We start from the raw sequence: 16,282 nt of genomic DNA, 5'->3' as shown, positions 1-16,282 counted from the left end.
TGGCAGTATCCATCCCACTTGTCTTTCTTTGCATCCCACTTCCCCTTGCTCCATTCACTTGTATGAACATTTTCATAGTTTTCATATTCCCTATATCTCATCCCATGCCTTGCTCCTCACTATAAAGCCTCTGACAGAGTTCAAAAGGATTATGCTCTCTTTCTCTTTGAATTTTAAATAAACACTTTATTAATGATTAAGGTGTCAAGAAGTGAGGGAACTAACCAGAAGCCATGAACTTGGAATGCTAAGACCTCAGTTCTTAGCATGTCAATTTTACCTGCTTTCTTTTATACATATAATCTGTGCTCTTTTATAGGAGATCTGCATATACTGCCCCCCACACTTCCTGGGGGACTATTTAGGATCTATCTCTAAGCAAAGCTTTGTACTCAGCAAGTAAGCTAACTTCCAAGGATTGAGCAATATATATTTTAAAAGACATTACAGATTTTGAAATCCTGTAAAAATCAGTTAGCTTGGAGGATACTATTTTAAATGAAATGGTGCAGACACAGAAAGACACACACTGGACATAGTGCTGAAATAAAAAATAATGAATTAGAGAGTAGAAATGGTGATTGTTGGGGCTGGTGGGATGTGGGAATGAGGAAGTACTGGTCAAAGGGGTGTGTTGGTTAGTTGGTTTTTTTTTTAATTTTTATTTTTCAACTTGACATAAGCTAGAATCATACAGAAAGAGAAAACATCAGTTAGAAACAAGTTTGACGCTACACAAAAGCAGATCACCATCCAACTGAAGTCTCTGAATAAGGTCAACTTTACTCTTAACCAAAAAGGTGTATGTGCATGACAGAGTGAACACAAAGACAGGAAGTGCACTTGGCTTTTTTTCAGACTTAGGTGGTCATGACTGTGTCTTTCCCCCAGTTGCTGGGATCTGACCTCCCAACCTTTCAAGATTAGTTGGTTTTAAAAGAGTTCACAAAGGAAATGAAGCAAAAGGGAAAGGAATTCCTGCTCAGAGCCATCAAGACCCTGGAATGCAGTCGCGCCTTTGTGCAAACAAAGGGTTTACCAAGTGTGGTAGGATAGAAACATTTGCATGAAAGTCTTACAAGGTGGGAGATTGAAAGATTTGAATGCTTTCTCATAAACACAAGTTTTACAGTGTTTGATAGGAAATAATACTATTTAGTGTTTCTTAAATGTCATGAGGAATTCTGTGAGGCATTTTCTTGTGGGATGATTCATGTGGGATGGCCCAACCCACTCTGGGCAGTGCCACCCCTGAGCAGGTAAGGTTGGGTTGCATTAAAAAGCAAAAGGTGTGTGTGTGGGGGGGTGGTAGCTAGGGAGATGGCTCAGCAATGAAGTGTTTGTTACTTTTGCAGGAGACCTTGGTTCCATGACCAACAACCACAAAGTGATTTCCAACCATCTGTAACTCTGGTTCCAGGGGATACAGTGGCTTTCTTCTGACTTCAATGGGCAGCAAGCATGTACATGGTTCAGCTACAAACATGTAGGCAAACCACTTACACATAAAATGAGGTGAAAAAATATTTTTTTTTTATATTTTTATTACATATTTTCCTCAATTACATTTCCAATACTATCCCAAAAGTCCCCCATAGCGCCCCCACTTCCCTACCCACCCATTCCCATTCTTTTGGCCCTGGCATTCCCCTATATTGGGGCATATAAAGTTTGCAAGTCCAATGGGCCTCTCTTTCCATTGATGGCTGACTAGGCCATCTTTCGATACATATGCAGCTAGAGACAAGAGCTAGTTAGTACATCATGTTGTTCCAACAATAGGGTTGCAGATCCCTTTAGCTCCTTGGGTACTTACTCTAGCTTCTCCCTTGGGAGCCCTGTGATACATCCAATAGCTGACTGTGAACATCCACTCCTGTGTTTGCTAGGCCCCAGCATCGTCTCACAAGAGACAGCTATATTTGGGTCCTTTCAGCAAAATCTTGCTAGTGTATGCAATGGTGTCAGCGTTTAGAAGCTGATTATGGGATGGATCCTGGATACGGCAGTCTCTAAATGGTCCATCCTTTCATCACCGCTACGAACTTTGTCTCTGTAACTCCTTCCCTGGGTGTTTTGTTCCCAATTCTGAGAAGGTGCACAGTGTCCACACTTTGGTCTTCATTCTTCTTGAGTTTCATGCGTTTAGCAAATTGTATCTTAAATCTTGGGTATCCTAAGTTTTGGGCTAATATCCACTTATCAGTGAATACATATTGTGTGAGTTCTTTTGTGATTGTGTTACTTCACTCAAGATGATGCCCTCCAGGTCCATCCATTTGGCTAGGAATTTCATAAATTCATTCTTTTTAATAGCTGAGTAGTACTCCATTGTGTAAATGTACCATAATTTCTGTATCCATTCCTCTGTTGAGGGACATCTGGGTTCTTTCCAGCTTCTGGCTATTATAAATAGGGCTGCTATGAACATAGTGGAACATGTGTCCTTTTTACCGGTTGGGACATCTTCTGGATATATGCCCAGGAGAGGTATTGCTGGATCCTCCGGTAGTACTATGTCCAATTTTCTGAGGAACCGCCAGACTGATTTCCAGAGTGGTTGTACAAGCTTGCAATCCCACCAACAATGGAGGAGTGTTCCTCTTTCTCCACATCCTCGCCAGCAACTGCTGTCACCTGAATTTTTGATCTTAGCCATTCTGACTGGTGTGAGGTGGAATCTCAGGGTTGTTTTGATTTGCATTTCCCTGATGATTAAGGATGTTGAGCATTTTTTCAAGTGTTTCTCTGCCATTCGGTATTCCTCAGGCGAGAATTCTTTGTTCAGTTCTGAGCCCCATTTTTTAATGGGGTTATTTGACTTTCTGGAGTCCACCTTCTTGAGTTCTTTATATATATTGGATATTAGTCCCTTATCTGATTTAGGATAGGTGAAGATCCTTTCCCAATCTGTTGGTGGTTTTTTTGTCTTATTGATGGTGTCTTTAGCCTTGCAGAAGCTTTGTAGTTTCATGAGATCCCACTTGTCAATTCTCGATCTTACAGCACAAGCCATTACTGTTCGATTCAGGAATTTTTCCCCTGTGCCCATATCTTCAAGGCTTTTCCCCACTTTCTCCTCTATAAGTTTCAGTGTCTCTGGTTTTATGTGAAGTTCCTTGATCCACTTAGACTTGACCTTAGTACAAGGAGATAGGAATGGATCGATTCGCATTCTTCTACATGTTAACAACCAGTTGTGCCAGCACCATTTGTTGAAAATGCTGTCTTTCTTCCACTGGATGTTTTTAGCTCCCTTGTCGAAGATCAAGTGACCGTAGGTGTGTGGGTTCATTTCTGGGTCTTCAATTCTATTCCATTGGTCTATTTGTCTGTCACTATACCAGTACCATGCAGTTTTTATCACAATTGCTCTGTATTAGAGCTTTAGGTCCGGCATGGTGATTCCACCAGAGGTTCTTTTATCCTTGAGTAGAGTTTTTGCTATCCTAGGTTTTTTGTTATTCCAGATGAATTTGCAGATTGCACTTTCTAATTCGTTGAAGAATTGATTTGGAATTTTGATGGGGATTGCATTGAATCTGTAGATTGCTTTTGGCAAGATAGCCATTTTTACAATGTTGATCCTGCCAATCCATGAGCATGGGAGATCTTTCCATCTTCTGAGATCTTCTATAATTTCTTTCTTCAGAGACTTGAAGTTTTTATTATACAGATCTTTCACTTCCTTAGTTAGAGTCACGCCAAGATATTTTATATTATTTGTGACTATTGAGAAGGGTGTTGTTTCCCTAATTTCTTTCTCAGCCTGTTTATTCTTTGTGTAGAGAAAGGCCATTGATTTGTTTGAGTTAATGAAAAAATATTTTTTTAAAGTGTCTTGTTGTTGTTTTTTAAAGCCAGTTTAGAAAACCAGAAATTGCAAGCTAGGAAGCGGTGTTTCTCCATGGTCTGTGCTTCAGTTTCTGACTTCAGTTCCTACGGGAGTTTCTGCTCTCACTTCCCTTCATGATGGCCCCTGATTAGGATGAGTAAACCAAATAAGCCTTTTCCTTCCCAAGTTGATTTTGGGCACAGTGTTTAATTACAGCAATAGAACACAAATTAGGACAAAATGTACAAACTTTTAAGTAGAAAATGAATGAATTCTGGGATCTAATGTGCAGCATGGTGACTGTCGCTCATATTATACTGTAGCCTTGATATATAGCCTTGCTACAGACTACATCCTTTTAGGGTATAGAAGTGTTAAGGCAGGGTCTTGTTACATAGGCCAGGCTAGGCTAGAACTCACTTAGTGCCCAGGCTGCTCTCAAACACTCTGTCCTCTTGTTCCAGCTTCCTGAGGGCTGGAATTACATCTGGGCTACATGGCAAATCTTTGTCACAATAAAATAAAATGGAACAAAACAAAACCAAGGTAAGGAATATACCTAAATGATGGCACAGATATTCATTTAGGGAAAAAAGTATATCATATTCATTGGCTTTCCTCTTAAATAATATATTTATATTTATAACAGATTAAAATTATACTGAAGTGGCTTAAATACTACTGAAATCAAAGCAAAGAAATAACCAAAGTGTTCAGGAGAGGATTAAGTATTTATTTCTTTTTTGGAGACAGGCTGTCATGTAACTCTAGATCCTCTCATCTCTATCTACCAAGTACTAGGATTACAGAAGTGGGCCACTATGGTCAACCAGGCATAAGTAGAAATACAAGATTATATCCAGATTACTTAATTCAGTTACATAATACAAGTGTGTGTGTGTATATATATATATATGCATATATATCATTAAGTTTCTTAAATTTACTTTTCAATGCTTATTTATGCATGTATAGCTTACATGACATTGTCAAGTGAATTAACTTCTATCTTCATTTTCTTGTAAAATGAATATAAGAAGATAGATCATAGCCCAAGACATTAGAAAGTTTAAGTAAGATACTTAAAGAAAAGAAAATAGAGTTTTGATTTCTCCCAACTTTACTAATATGCAGTTGTCACTTTAAATTAGGCTCCTAAGTCTGAATTTTATTAAATGTAAAACAAGAATTATACTGGGCCTAACTGTTTTACCATATCAAATGAGATATGAAAGTGTTCTGAATAGTCACTATACTGTAGCATGTGAAGGACTCCAATGTTCAGAGCTTGAACCTCTCTAAATGTAACAGTCTAAGTTAGTGCCTGGACTTCAATCCATCACAGGTAAATATTTATTCTCATATTATTGGCTTTAGAAAATGTGTTTTCTCTTAAATACATCTTAGCAGCAAAGAGAAAATAGACTGATTTAAAACAAACAACAAACTACCCATGATGAAACCATATCAATCACTACAGGGGAATTTCCAGCTTTTATTTTATACAGCTTTCTACCTACAGCAGAAATTGATAAGCAAGACAGCCGGGCTGATAGGAGATAATGCTCCTGTCGTCATCTATGACAAAGGTTTTGGTGCTGAGTAACATCATCCCTGCTTTCCAAAGATCCAGGCTGTCCACCACCATTTCAACGTTTCAAGACATTCACTCATTTTACTTTGTATCTGTTTTGACACCCTGGCAAATAGTAAAGATGAAATCGGTATTTCATTAACTGAATGATTTCATATATCTTTAGGTATGGGTAAAGGTGAGATTTAGAGTTGAAAGACGGGTTTCTGTGTTAGCTTTATTCCTTTTGGGATGTACAATCAATCTTGGACAACTATTTGATTTTGATTTTGTATGACAGGGTTCTTACGTGTGTGTGTGTGTGTGTGTGTGTGTGTGTGTGTGTGTATCCCAGGCTAACCTTGGTGATCTTCTTTCACAACACCTTGAGTGCTGGGATTATAGGCATATGCTACCATGCCTGTTTTTTCCCCCCTTGACTTTTCAAATAAGAGAATGCATATGAATGCTTTGTAACTCCTTTATAAATTATATAACACAACACTTAATGTGTTATTCTGATTAGTCATTAGTATATTTTTATCTTTCCCGAACCTAAAATAGAAACCAGCTAATGCTTATTGGTTAATATAAGAAAGTATATGGCTGGGCGTGGTGGTGCACGCCTTTAATCCCAGCACTTGGGAGGCAGAGGCAGGCAGATTTCTGAGTTCGAGGCCAGCCTGGTCTACAAAGTGAGTTCCAGGACAGCCAGGGCTATACAGAGAAACCCTGTCTCGAAAAAACCAAAAAACCAAAACCAAACCAAACCAAAACAAAACAAAACAAAACAAAAAAAGTATACGAATGTGTTTAATACGAAAGTGAAAACAGAAGACAGATTGACATTTGTGCTGTTTCAATTCATTGTTCTATGGCATTGAAAACAGGGTCACAGGATGATGAAACAATGGACAGACAGTTTTGGAGCTGGGTTATCTTTGGTCATGATACAATACTGGGCTTCATTGGATTCCTCAAGAGTATTCATTGACAAAACAGACATTTGTTCTGGCCTACTTCAAGTTAACAGATACAAGTTTTAAGCCCAGAGACCCTTTAATTTGCATTATGTGTTAAGTTAAAAGACTGTACAATCTTTCAAAAGTGTGGGGATTGTAATTTTATCGTGCAGTGACATTAAAATGTCTACACTATAATGATAAATAGTGATGTATAGACTTGAAAGTAGGACACAAACAAATATTGCTTATTTTAATTATTTTTGAGACTAGAGCTTGCTTTATAACTCAGGCTAGCTTTGAACTCTTGATCCTTCCATGTCAGCCTTCAAAGTGTGGGGATTACAGATGTGTGCCTTCTTGTCAAGTTAAAACTCTGCATCGTAACGAGCTCTACAATTGTTCTGATACACATGGACATTTGCAAATTATTATCCTAGACTGTCTTGGTGGGTACCTATACATTTTTAAAAGCCATCCTTCCAAGTATTGTTTGGGAGAACAGTGTAATGAAAATTATGCCATAGTAACATGTGCAATTCAGTGCCCAACCAGTATCAGTAAGAAAAATTTTAGTGGTCAAGCATACTTAAGAAATGGCATCTTGCCAGTACAGGGGTATACCAGGGCCAGGAAGCAGGTGTGGGTGGGTTGGGGAGCAGGGCAGGGGGAGGGTATAGGGGACTTTGGGGATAGCATTTTAAATGTAAATGAAGAAAATATCTAATAAAAAAAGCCGGGCATGGTGGCGCAGGCCTTTAATCCCAGCACTCGGGAGGCAGAGGCAGGCAGATTTCTGAGTTCAAGGCCAGCCTGGTCTACAGAGTGAGTTCCAGGACAGCCAAGGCGATACAGAGAAACCCTGTCTCGAAAAACAAAAAAACAAAACAAAAAAGCCTTAATAAAAATAAAACAATACAGAAAGAAAAAAAAGCTATTGTTTGTCATCTTAAGTTTGGAAAGCTCAATAAATTCCTTACATTTGTATACACACACACACACACACACACACACACACACACACACAAGAAATGGCATCTTGTAGCAGAGTCTAGAAAGGCCAGCCTTCTAGCTGTTCTTACTTTGCTTCTTCTGTTACACAGATAAGCCATTAGCTTGAAGATGCAACCAACTACCCAAGTATGTTTTCTTTGTCAAGACAGAAAGTTAGAAAACAATGCCTTGCATGTATAATTCACCCGTATCTTTTCTTGGCTCTACCAAAGTTCTGATTGCAAGAAGTCCTAGGGGTTTTCTGAGGACTCAGCAACCAGGGTTCTCTGGTTTAGCCACCTCTGCCAAGCTACTGTGATAATCTCTCAAGCAGGAAAGACTTAAAAGAGTTAACAAACCAGCATGCTGTAGACTGGCAGAGAGATGGGCCAATAAGGTGTCTAAGCCAGCAGTGCGTCTGGTGTGGGCGGGTATGGGCAAAGCGTGCGAAAGGACAGTGGAGGCCTAGGGGTGAGAGGGCAGCCAGGGTTAGAGATTTGGAGGAGCCAGGGGCCAGGAGGACGCACGTGTCCGCATCCTTTTCTTCGTGCCCTTTATCCCTAGGGTTTGATAGCAGCGGGGATAGCCCGGGGGCCCTGTGTATGGCCACGGAGTTACAGCGTCCGGACTCCATGCCCTGTCACAATCGGCAAGTAAACTCTACTTCTAGCCCAAGTCCCGAGCATCTGCTAGCCGAGGACCGGGTCCTGGATCATGCAGAGGAAAATAACGCTGCTATGGCTAAGCTGACTCTCCTCCCTGGGCACGCCCATTCTAGCGTGCTTTCGGAGCGGGACTCTCCGGCCTGCTGCAGCACTAATCTTCACTCTGAGAACCACAGTGACAGTAGTGACAGTGGCAACTACGATGCACCTGTCGGCGGCGACTCCCTGCTAGGGGACTGTGAACTCTCCCGACAGATTGGGGCTCAGCTTAAGTTGCTGCCTATGAATGATCAGATCCGGGAGCTTCAGACTATCATCCGGGACAAGTAAGCTTAGAGCGGAAGGGGAAAAGGGAGCGGAGGGCTGCAGGGTGAAAGTGAAAAGCTTGTGTTTGGATTTTGCACACTGGTCTTTGGGGATTAGAGCCAGGCCTCTTTCTTTGGTAGGGAGGGAGTCAGTGAGACACTTCTGTGGCCCCTTCTTAGTTGCTTTGGTTAACATTGCTTTGTTTAGGTAGCCTTCAGCCTCTTCCGGCCTCTTTGTCTGTCTTAAACATGACCAATCCTCGACTGTGCCAGGCAGGTACACACCCCTATGCCATCTGCTCAGTTCCCGACCACGTGGTAAATGTATAACCCAGAAATGGTTACTGCCCGTGGTTATTAACACCCGGACAGCCCAAGCTCACAGAACTAAAGCAATTTCAAGGGAAATGATGTGCCCCGCCAGCCCTCTGACTCAACAGCATTTGCTCCTGCAGTTTGCCATTGTGTTTACTGATTGGGAGTTCAGCTTTCCCTGGTTGCCAGAGAGTTTATGATTCCACTCTTATCAAGACAGGTTGACTGAAAACTTACAGAATGTAGTTAACAGCAGAGGGAACCTAAGAACAAGTCGGATCCTCCTAATCCCACAAATCAGTATAGCAAGAACTTGAAAAGTTAAAATATTTTGGAATATGGATTTTCTTGGATAAATATGTACCACAGTGAAATACAGCTGCTATCTTTCCTTTTTTCTTTCTTTTTCTTTTCCTTTCCCTTCCCTTCCCTTCTCTTGTCTCTTCTTTTCTTCTTTTTATCAGACAGGGTTTTCCTAAATTGCTGCTCAAACTCTGGCCTCAAACTCCAAGGCACAAGTCAGCCTCCCAAGTAGGTGGAACTACTGGACCTGAGACCATACCTGGCTCCTATTGGCAGCTTTAAATGAGCAGCTACGGCTCATTTAAGACCACTGTATTTCTAGCATGCCTTGACATTTAAAAATGCCCTAAAATAAATCCGATTTGGCAACCTTTTCTTCATACTCTTGTAGTAGGCTCCTGTGCTTCCGTCCTGCAGTTTTCCTGACTCTCACATGCATGCATCTACAACTGCCTTTTGAACATAGCAGCCTTGATTTGATAACTGCCATCTCAGCAGCCTTCATTTGGAACCAACTTGGGCATGCTTAGCTCCCTTTGATTCCTTGTTTCTGCTTTCATTTACAATTCCCCACATCCCTTTTTATTAATGATCAACTCTTATTTTTTCAAGGCTAAACTCATTCTTCCTAGCTGATTTTCCCTGACCTTTTTAAATGGGAGGTTTCCTTTCTATTTTAAATATTATTACTTGTGTATGGACCTTGCTTATTAGGTTTGATGACAAAAATCTTTTTATAATTACAGCTATTCATTGCAAGTAGTAGAGCTCAATCATTAAAGGTTATGTCTACCTTTTGTGGAGATAGAGTTTTACTGTATAGCCCGGTCTGGCCTGAAGCGTTTGATCCTCCTGCCTTAGCTTCCTGAACGCTTGAGTTATGCGGGGTGCACTGCTATGCCTGGACCTAGCTCTTAAGCTTATATTTATGAAACTGTACTATTTGTTTATAAAGATTCAGTATTGAAAACTATGATCACATGATCTAATGGCATAGAGGCTTAAAAAAGATGAGGCATAGTTTTGGTAGTTGTTGGGACAACTGAAGTAAAACATCTGTGAAATAAAGAAAATTTGATAATTCTTGGAATTGACTAACTTTGGCTCTTGGACCTATTACACTTGTAGATGAATTTTGGGGGCTCAGGAAATTTCTAGTAAATTCTATTTGTCCATGGTAATGGTTATTTAAAAAATATCTTTGTTGGAGGGATTCTTGCATTATAGACATAAGACCTTGGATTTGATTCCAAGCACTGCAAATAAAAGAACATTTTTATTGAGACACAATTTTCATATACAATTGAGACATTTTAAAGTATACAATTTAATGGTTTTCTGTATGTTCTTCACCTACCACAGTCACTTTTCGAACATAGTCATCCCCTCAACAAGAGACCTCACAGATAGTCAGTCCACATTTACCCAGCATCCCCTCAAGCCCTAGGCAAAAATTAGTTTACTTTATAGTTCCATTAGTTTGCCTATTCTGGATATTTTTTCTGTGTGTTTGTGGTATATGTATGTGTTCATGTTTGTGTGGGTATAAGTATTCATGCATGTAATATGTGTGTGGAGTATAGAGCGAAATAGACATCTGATATCTCTCCCATCACTATACACCTTCTTTTTTGAGACAGGGTCTCTTACTGAACCTAGAGCACACCAATTCAGTAAGACTAGTTGGCTAACAAACTTCAAGCATCTTTCCATTTCTGTCTCCTCAGTGCTAGGATTAAAGATGTGCATCAACCCAGCCTTTTACGTGGGTGGGTGCTGGGAACCGGAACTCAAGTTCTTCTGCCTGCATGCAAGCACTTCACTAACTGAGCCATCTCCCTAGCCTTTAAATTTATTTAACCAATAGAAAAACACATCAATGGAGTATCACATAATGATTAAATCTGGTTAAATAAATTTCTTTCTCTAAGCACTTGTCAATTCTTTATGGTAAAGGCTTTCTAAATACTTTCTTCTCGATTTTTGAAATGTATAACACAGTATCTGTAGTTAACCTACTTTGCAATAGTATAACAAAGCTTCTTGCTCCTATCTAACTCTAAGTCAATACTCCTTGATCAACCTTTCTGCCTCCTTCTCCTCCCCTCTTCTCCCCAGCCTGTGCTTAAATCCATTTTACTGTCAAACCTTAAGAACAACTTTTCAAGACTTCACATATGAATAAGATTGTGTGATTGTTGCTATTTTGTCCAGTTTCGTTTAGTGTAATGTTTTCAGAATTCACTCCTTTGTGTGGCTGAATGATAATTTCTTATATAGATTTGCTGCAGTTTATTAATACATCCAATGGCTAATGAACATTTGGGTAGTTTTTGCTCTTTAGTTATTATGAATAAGGCTGCCACGAACATTTGCTTATATGCCTTTGCAGGGGTGAAGATCTTCAGTTATCATTAGATTTCATAAAGGGTCGTTATGTAAAGGTTAAAAAACATTAATACAGAGTTTGGAGAGACTGTGACATTTAGGATTTATATATGCTAGTATCTGTATGTCTTGATTAAATTTCATTATTCAGAAAGTTTGGATTATATAGCAATGTGAGAATAAGTAGAAACCTTTGGTTTTTTTTTTTTTTTTTTCTGTTTGAAGGAAGAGACAGCAGAGTCCTGTGAAGGGATCTTAGACAAGATATTTAATGTCTTTGTCTTTCTGCTTTATAATTTATAAAGTAAAGATGTTGGTACAGCCTCTTGGAGCTCTTTCCTGAGAGGTTAAAACAAGATTATATCCATGAACACTGTTATAAACTGTCAAATTCTTCACTTTGGAAATTATGCATGCCTTTTACTGACACCAGTATAAGGAATTTGTTTGCACAGAAAATTCAAATTCTTAATTTGAAAATCAATACCAAATCCAGCTCTTGTGGCTCCTGCTGCTAATACCAGCATTCAGGAAGTGGGGTGAGAAGGATGACTGTGAGTTGGAGGTTAGTCTGTGGTGCTTAATGAGGAAAGAAACAGTCAGTCAGAACGACTGAGCAAGACCTCTCAAAACAAATAAAAAGACTGAGAGAGCCTACAGAATTTGTATCCAGCTTTGTAATTTTTCCTAATGAGGTGATGCTTATTCGGGATGGAGACAATATTTTTTTGGCTTGCTTTTTTTTTTTCAGTTTTGTTTTCCTTAAGCAGCATAATTTGTTAACAGAAGCTTTCTCTTCTTTCCCTTGCTTCCTTCCTTGCTTCCTTCCTTTCTTCCTTAAGTTGTCTTACCTTTATGCAAACAAGACCCGTTTCAGGTACCGTAGGAGCTGACAGATTGTCTGTTGTAAACAGAGTTCTATTCATGTAGGTCTAGTTATGGAGGGTATCATAGTTGGTCCTCTTTGAGGCATATGCTGTTTTGATAGAACAGCATGTACATATATTATGGAGGTCTCTGATAATAGAAGTGTTTGGAGTACATGTTGTTTCTGTTATTGTTCCTGGTTCTTAGAATCTAGCTAGTAAAGGGATTGCTTTATGAATTGACTCTGGCATGGAGAAATGGGGTGATCAAACAGGACTGTAAGTTGTTGTATATCTATAAAACAAGCAAGATTGGGAACATTGTACTGATTTAAAATGACTTTATTTTTGAAGTGTACAATATTTGAAACGTAATATGTTGGCTGTATTATTGAATTTCAAGGAAATGATTTTCTCGCTTTGAGAGTGCAGTAATCTAAACACTGAATGGAGTGGGTAATTTACTCAGCTACACATACATGGGTCACTGGCAAATGACAAAAAAGTAATGATTCCTTCATTTTCTTGTAGCTTCTTTTTTGTTGCTGTTGAAATGGATTAAACTACACACCCCTCTCTTCCTGAATAATAAATCCAGTAGACTCTGAGTGTAATGTATTTTCCCCCATGAATATGGTTCATGACCTCATATGTAAGGCAATGAAGTGAATTTTAAAAATCATCATCCTGGTCCCAGTGTGTGTGTGTGTGTGCGTGTGTGCATGGGGGGGTTGTCTTCTGAAATATTAGAGTCAAGCTGTATTATGGACAGTTGAGTATATTCTATCTGTATGCTTGCCCTAGGACAAGCTTTGGCATGGCTTCTGTAGGCTATTTGGATAGAAGCTGAGCAATTATCTTAAGAGTTTTTCAGTTCATAAAATAGCACCAAAGAACTAGCCTTGTGACTAGTTGTGAGTCATCTGGAGAGGAGACATTTAACCTCAGGATGGATGAAAGTCCTATGTAACTCTAGTATGAGTGTTGCCTAATATGTTGAGTCATCTAAGTAATATAATGTTCTTAGTCCAAGCTGTGCATTAGAATTGATAGTGAAGGCTTTTAAAAAAACAACTTCCTGGCTCCCATTCTTAAAGGCTGCTTGTGCAGTGTTGGGTGGAACCTATTTGCAGTATTACAAACACCACACATGATCACACACTGTGCTCAGGTGAGATCACTGCCTCTGGAAAAATGTCCAGACTCCCAGTTTAGTGACTGGCTTGGCTTCAGACTTGCAGTATAGAGTGATTCATGGTTGTATATGGGAAATAGAAGTATCTTAAAGGACTAGCATCACTCCGAGACTAAAGGAATCTCAGAATTTATCATTACAATTTATATGAAACCAGATGCTTACCATAGGGGAAATATAATTTGCAAATTGTTTAAAACATGGATATGCTTTTTGTTTTAATATATTCCCCATATGTATTTTTTACTGGATGTACAATAGGAAGCCCCATCTTTAAGTAGCACAAATGTCTGATGTAGTATGTGTGCTATCCTAGTAATGTCTCACCCGTTATGTTGGACTTAAGCAGGTGAAAATGACATCTCTTGCTTTTCTACCTACCTTTTGACGTTTATTTTGAACTCTGTTTGGAGATGCAAGTAGACAATGCATGGAACTCTATTTTATGAGCTTATTAAGAGGTGCTAACAAGCTGTGACTTTGCTGACTTGCACCTGGCAGGTAGAAAAAGCTTTTTTTTTTTTTTTTTTAACCATTAAGTTAGATTGGTTTTAAGTATGTTGTTAGGGGTTTGTTTTTCGAAGGTAATGGGAAGAGTAAAATCAGTTGTAAAGCATCTGTATGCTACAGCAAACCTTGGGGCTGTTCTTGATTTTAGAGATCACAAAATTGTAGAGGTAGAAATGATACTTTGAGAGATGCACTAAATCGTAGCCCGAGGTGAAAGCTACCTTTTGATTGAACCCGACAGAACTGCCTTTAGGTTTCACTTCCCTTCCACCCATTGGTTTAACGAACAAACAAAGTATTAAATCTGGGTCATTACACTCTTTATTTTCATATTCTTGCTTTGAAAGTCCATTAAATTATTTCTGTTCTTACCAGGTAAAACACATGATGCCCAGCTGCATTTGAATTCAAGCAAACAATAACATTTTTTATATAAGTGTAACTTGAAATATTGCATGGGAATTCTGAAATTCAGATTTAACTGTATATCCTGTATTTTTATTATTTGCTGAATGCTCACCCCAATTTCCCTTCTCCAAATGTCACAAACAATCTGTATAATCTTCCAGGATGAAGAATGACATATTTAAATTTTGGAAATGACATCCAATTCAGTGTTCCTAGGATGTGATTTTAGTTAAAATTTTCTGAGTTTTGCCTTAGGAGAGTTTGCTTTTAATTGCTTTTGGAAAGGATTTTTTTTTTCCAGAATGGAGTCATACTATGTAACCCAGGCTGGCCTTGAATTTGTTAGGGATGCTAGGCTGTCTATGAACTTTGTGATCTACTGGCCTAATCCTCCTGAGTGCTGATATCACAGGTTTGCACCACCACACCCAGCAAAAGGGAGTGTTGCATGTAATAACCTTGGTGGCTTACTCTTTACAAGCTGTATCATAAAATCACCTGCATCTTCAGGAAGAACATTTGATTGATTTGCTATTTGTATTTTATTTTGAGATAGGGTCTTGCTATGTAGCCTAGACTGGCCTGAAACTCCTGGGTTTAACTTATCCTCTGTGGTGTAACAATATTCTTGGGTGAACAAACATCTACTCGCCCTAGATAGGGATCCCAAGAAAACTACCAAAGTCCATCTTGTGAGTTGATAAGTTTTATTGGGGTTACTTAAAAGAACACAGATGACTGCATCACCAAAACCCATCCCAGCGTGGGTGACAGCTTACAAGGGTGACAGCTTACAATTGCTGGGAACATGGAGCACACAGCACAGCCTGCAGGCAGCTCAATAAATGTTGGGTGGAATCACCATGCCGGACCTAAAGCTCTACTACAGAGCAATTGTGATAAAAACTGCATGGTACTGGTATAGTGACAGACAAATAGACCAATGGAATAGAATTGAAGACCCAGAAATGAACCCACACACCTACGGTCACTTGATCTTCGACAAGGGAGCTAAAAACATTCAGTGGAAGAAAGACAGCATTTTCAACAAATGGTGCTGGCACAACTGGTTGTTAACATGTAGAAGAATGCGAATCGATCCATTCCTATCTCCTTGTACTAAGGTCAAGTCTAAGTGGATCAAGGAACTCCACATAAAACCAGAGACACTGAAACTTATAGAGGAGAAAGTGGGGAAAAGCCTTGAAGATATGGGCACAGGGGAAAAATTCCTGAATCGAACAGTAATGGCTTGTGCTGTAAGATCGAGAATTGACAAGTGGGACCTCATGAAACTACAAAGCTTCTGCAAGGCTAAAGACACCATCAATAAGACAAAAAAACCACCAACAGATTGGGAAAGGATCTTCACCTATCCTAAATCAGATAAGGGACTAATATCCAATATATATAAAGAACTCAAGAAGGTGGACTCCAGAAAGTCAAATAACCCCATTAAAAAATGGGGCTCAGAACTGAACAAAGAATTCTCACCTGAGGAATACCGAATGGCAGAGAAGCACCTGAAAAAATGTTCAACATCCTTAATCATCAGGGAAATGCAAATCAAAACAACCCTGAGATTCCACCTCACACCAGTCAGAATGGCTAAGATCAAAAATTCAGGTGACAGCAGATGCTGGCGAGGATGTGGAGAAAGAGGAACACTCCTCCATTGTTGGTGGGATTGCAAGCTTGTACAACCACTCTGGAAATCAGTCTGGCGGTTCCTCAGAAAATTGGACATAGTACTACCGGAGGATCCAGCAATACCTCTCCTGGGCATATATCCAGAAGATGTCCCAACCGGTAAAAAGGACACATGCTCCACTATGTTCATAGCAGCCCTATTTATAATAGCCAGAAGCTGGAAAGAACCCAGATGTCCCTCAACAGAGGAACGGATACAGAAATTATGGTACATTTACACAATGGAGTACTACTCAGCTATTAAAAAGAATGAA

General features: G+C 39.4%; 1 protein-coding gene across 1 annotated transcript in view; it reads left to right on the top strand.

Annotated features, from left to right (window-relative positions):
* Positions 1-7,815: 7,815 nt before the first annotated feature.
* Uprt (uracil phosphoribosyltransferase homolog) overlaps positions 7,816-16,282 on the top strand; it is a 30,652-nt gene continuing 22,185 nt past the window's right edge. The window contains exon 1 of the mRNA XM_085838067.1: positions 7,816-8,354. Within this exon, the coding sequence (XP_085694193.1) occupies positions 7,966-8,354 (389 nt within the window). The 5' untranslated portion in view covers positions 7,816-7,965. The remainder of the gene's footprint in view (positions 8,355-16,282) is intronic.

This window comes from Mus caroli, unplaced genomic scaffold (genome assembly GCF_978045245.1).
Source record: "Mus caroli unplaced genomic scaffold, Mus_caroli_1 scaffold_5, whole genome shotgun sequence".
Taxonomy (NCBI): Eukaryota; Metazoa; Chordata; class Mammalia; order Rodentia; family Muridae; genus Mus; species Mus caroli.
This window is presented reverse-complemented; position numbering and strand designations above follow the sequence as displayed.